Genomic DNA, 5149 nt, shown 5'->3' with positions numbered 1-5149 from the left:
TCTTTGTTACACTCACACCATGTATGATAATCTTAGTCTAGCATCTTTATTTCAAGAGTTATTTCCTCTTAGTTTAAGAATTTTGCTTTTAAAAATGTTATATTCTGGTAAATCCCACGCATGTTAAAAGATTTACTCTCAGTTAGTTTGTCTGTCCGTTTCTAAAAGCTGTTTCCTGAGTTCACTTTTAAAGACATTGGAATTTTTCCAACAAATTTAATATTTAAAATAGAAGTTGAAACATCAGTTATACATATTCATCCTGAGAAAGTTAGTTCTTCTGATTATCTGTTCTATAAACATAATAAGGGAAACTTATCACATTACTTTGATACAGACAAACTAAGAACTCAAAAGATTTAATTTTATTCATGTCATTTATTCATTCAATGGCATAATTATATATGACCAATGACCCTTCAGAATGTTGCTGGTGTTCTAACCGGTAGGGGACTTATGGATTGTTTGCAATACTACGATAATTGCTTGTTTTTCTTACGATTTAAATTTCATTGCTTTTTATGTTTAATTACCATCATTTTGTATGTAAAATAGGATTAGTGCCTCATGTCATTACGAATTTATTGTGAATATAACCAGAACACTGGGTTATGCAAAAATTGCCGAGAATTTTTTTTATAGAAGTATCACATATGTTAGACACCTGTTTATAACAGACGGATTGTTTTGGGCAGTACGAAAGGCTTTAAAGCGAGTAATGTTCATAGACAATTCTGTATAATCTGCAAACTAAAGTGAAATCGTATATTTTAACATGATCATATTTTTGTTACATTTCAGATAGAGAAGGACTTTGGTGAACAGTTTATTTTAGATGACATCAAGTTCGAAGGTATGCGCCATTTAATCTTCGTGAAGAAAGACCAATTGAAACTCATCCGTGAGTCCCGTAATTGGTTCATTGGGGGAACATATAAGATGGTTTCACACCCGTTTGTTCAGTTGATCACCATACATCGTTTTGTGAGGTCGGGTGACAATTCTAAACAGGTGCCGATTGTGTATATGTTGTTGTCAAGGAGACGCAGGAGTGATTATATCAAGGTATGTAACACCATTATCACAATAAACCATACAGGATCCTTAGATTATTATCAGAAAGGGAGTTTTCGTAATAACATCGAGTGCGTTTCAAAACATTCCATTCGAGCCAATTCTAACAAAGCCTGACATGACTTAGCATCGGCATTTCTATAGCAGTTTCGACATAATATTTGAGAGTAAGTGTTCATGAACAGGCTAAAACCGAGCCTGCAACATTTTCAATTTCGGCGTGTTTGGCTCTCTTTAGGGATTCTTTATACTCTATTTTGTAGGCCGATATATACAATGCATATTTTGAGTATTGCATTTGTATTAATATTGGAGTGACGTTGTACGTCTAACGTACTTTCCACAATTCATGAACTAAATTGATATTGTATTGTCTAGATACATCTTTTTTATTTTTATAAGTAGCTGATCAATTTTGATCTCAATTTAAACCGTATCCAACTGACCAATTTAACCCCATTCATTTCCATATAAAATCACCACATCTAGTCACGTTTTCATTTTTTTTTACAGATTTTTATGGAAATGACCAAGTCCAGTCAAAATATCATAATAGTTAAAAAAAATTGTCTTTGACTTTACTTGTTGACTAAATGGATATTTCATTTGTACTTTTGTAGAAAACAATTATCATTTTTTTCCAGGTACTAACTTGTTTGAAAGAACATTTGGGTCAACCACAGGTGGAAGCTTTTATGCTCGATTTTGATGCCGGTAGGTTTCGTTACATACCTATAATAATAATAATAATACAATATTCTCTTATTTCATCAAGGTTACATTTGTTACAACAGACATTCCAATAATTATGTTAATAAATAGATATGTGGGGATCAAATGGAAAACAGTTACATGTTTTACGCTTAAGTATTGGATAGATAATCAAGCGAAAAATAGTCCAGTAATACAAGTAAAAACAATTTTATTTTATTTTTAACTTTTAACATAAAGGAGGATGTGCAATACGCTTCATCGAGCATACATGTATTATACATCTGCACCTCAATTTAATTAGAGGCCGTCACTGATTTGAATTTTCTTTTCAATTTCTATGTAGTGTAAAGTAACATAAATTTATTCAATTAGTGGTGTAATACTTGGACTAAACATAACTGACATATTTTCTTTGAAAGAGGTAAAGTTATGCAAAAACTATTCATGAAATTTGCAATATGACGAAGCTTCCATGGCCCTCCGTACATGGTCGAACCGTCGAATATTCATATACGTATACGTCCTGTCTTGATGACGTCACCTCTCATAGCTGTTCACCCAACAACAATAAACAATAGGCAATTTCATTTTCTGTATTTCAGATATATGGGAAGCTGTACGACAGATATTTCCGGGTAAAATTATGAAGGGCTGTAACTTCCAATGGTCAACACAAGTTTACAGACAGATCCAGAAAGCAGGGTTATCAGCAGAGTACAAGAAGAAGGAGGGTATCTACCGTTGTCTACGCAATTTCATGTGTCTTCCATACTTACCGACGGGGCATATCAAGCCATCCTTCGAGAAACTGCGAGAGTTTGCAGCCGGTGCCACAGAACCCGTGAAACGTGTTATTTCTTACATTGACACCGCCTGGATTTCTAGTGCGCAATGGGGTCCCGAGAACTGGTCGGTCTATGGTCAACAAGTTCGTACTAACAATGATGTGAAGGGTAGGTAACCTTTAATGTTAGTTTACATTGTGATTTCAAAATTTGAAATTTGTTATTGGCTGATTAACTCAATGAGAAAGGAGTATTTTCTTTCGTTTTTAAATAATGTGTTTAAATTCTTTAATGCTGTAATCAGTGTATATGCTTATGACCTTATATTTTATGTGAAATAATGTGAAATAATTACTGACAGTTTGACTTCCATAAAACGCTACACAAAATTTTACCACTTGAGGCATGACTGGGTAGACTATTTTACAAGTATTTTTACAACTGGGGTTAATTTCTGAATTCGCTATTGTTCGATCATGTTGATCCAGATACCTTCAGTTCCCGCCAAATGCATATTTTTTATGTTTAACATATCTTATTCCACATTTTTCATTTTTCAGGGTGGCATAGCAGAATCACTGGTAGGGCTGGATGGTTCAAACTCCCAGTGTATGACCTTACTGAACTACTGTTTAAAGAAGCCAGATGGGTGGATTACGAGATACGTTGTGTGAGCGAGCACATGACTTCAAGATACCAAAGAAAGAAATATGTGCAGATAAACAAAGAACTGAGCCGTGTATGGAATGATTATGCGAAACATAATATAACGACATCCGGGCTACTGAGGGAAGTCAATGACATCACCGGAACTGGACGGTAACAAAACCGGAAATATCTACACTGAGTGAAGTAGTGGAATAGACAGTGCAGAGACTTTGAGCATTTTTATTGTTGGGTGTTACACTAATTTTAGTCCTCGGACCTTACGATCATGCTCTAACAAGTTTTTAGTGCAAAATAAGATATAATGTTCATGCATATGTTTATGTAAAGCCCGACAATGCATTTTGGTAATAGCTAAAACGATTTCTAACTGAATATGTGTAATTTTCCGTAATAGCCTCAAGCGACATGTCTATGATATGATTTATATCAGCTTCCTTTGCATACAAAACTTTTCTTTTGTACACCCCGAAGAAAAATGTTTTTAAAAAAGTATGTTTTCAGTAGCGTGTTACTTACATGACTGCTCGTGCTGTAAGGACTATTTTTTTCTTCGGAGTTATTTGTACTACGAATGTTAAGATAAGTCCTTCATTTCATATGTGCTTTAGAAATATTTGAGAATATTCTGTAATTTTCTGGATATTGCTAGTGCTTTCACTATTGCCAGTTCTACATGTATGATTTGTTGTAAATATGGTGTTGAATATGTTCTGTGTGCGTAATGTTCTGTAATTGATGTAATATATAAATAATAATGGATGTGCTATATGTTTATGCCATTTATGTACATGTATATTATGCATTATAAATGTTATTGTATGTTTTTTGTCATGTCTTTTGTAATTGTCTCTGTTTTGTTATGCGCTATGTTATATGTAAATTGTCATGTCTCTTGTATATACAATGTATGTTATTGTAAATCTATTTTGCTAGTGCTTTCACTATTGCCATCTTATATGTGTAATCCGTCATGTCTCTTGTAATTATGTTATAGCATATCATATATCTGTAATGGACTGTCCGACAATATATGTAATCCGTGTCATATGTCTTGTCTGTTGTAAATATGTTATTGCATATCTGTTATATGTAATGTGCTATTTTACAAGTTTTATTCAATAAAGATATATTAAAAACGTTTTAGTTTAATCTATTATTACTTCTGTCTTACAAAAATAAATGTTAGTAATACATACTAAAGAAAATTACAAGCTCTATTGCGGATAGAGGCTGTCTAGTGCCATTTACCCAGGGATCAAGGCCATATTTTACATGTTACCCGTAAGTTCCAGGACTATAAAAAAAACCCGTGATTTTCATTGCTATGGAACATACATAAGTATGGCACATGTACAAAATCTTGAATGCAACTATAGGTTTAAACTAACAATACAACGTATATGATATCAACTGGATCACTTTAGGGATGAAGGTCTTATTTGATCATGTATTCAACATATTTATATGATTTTGAAATAGACTTATGCTTTATTGTGGTGTAACGCTTCCTCTTATTTAGCATATTATTCTGCTCTTCTAAAGGTATGCAGTGCACAGCTGACCAAGCCATTTCTTGCGTGCGTAAAATACCTTGCTTGTTATTACATTATATTCAATTATAGCATGTGCAATAGTACTATATATCAACTTAGTCCAACACGAATGTATCAACAGACAAAAAGCTAATATATCAAATCAAATTTCGAGAAATTATGCCATACCGAAACGCCTGTTCTTGCTTGGTCACATTTAATTCAGTACTGAAGTCATATAAAATAAACCATTACATGTAAATTTATTTAAAAAAAATACAACAACCGAAATCTTCAATTCTAGCTGTACATTATTGAAGTACAAATCAACAAAAAAAATTTGCATCTCTCTTTGCATCTGCCACTACTGATTGT

At 33.1% G+C, this 5149-nt stretch overlaps 1 protein-coding gene across 1 annotated transcript; it reads left to right on the top strand.

The window, feature by feature from the left end:
• Positions 1-821: 821 nt before the first annotated feature.
• LOC132757927 (uncharacterized) lies at positions 822-3954 on the top strand. The gene is made up of 4 exons (XM_060749431.1): positions 822-1065; positions 1719-1788; positions 2391-2741; positions 3134-3954. The coding sequence occupies exons 1-4, from the start codon at positions 856-858 to the stop codon at positions 3394-3396; spliced, it is 894 nt and encodes a 297-aa protein (XP_060605414.1). The 5' UTR covers positions 822-855; the 3' UTR covers positions 3397-3954.
• Positions 3955-5149: the final 1195 nt, after the last annotated feature.

This window comes from Ruditapes philippinarum, unplaced genomic scaffold (genome assembly GCF_026571515.1).
Source record: "Ruditapes philippinarum isolate M1 unplaced genomic scaffold, ASM2657151v2 ctg5276_1_1_1_1, whole genome shotgun sequence".
In the NCBI taxonomy this organism is placed as follows: domain Eukaryota; kingdom Metazoa; phylum Mollusca; class Bivalvia; order Venerida; family Veneridae; genus Ruditapes; species Ruditapes philippinarum.
Note: the sequence above shows the minus strand (reverse complement) of the source record. Positions and strands in the feature narration are given on the sequence as shown.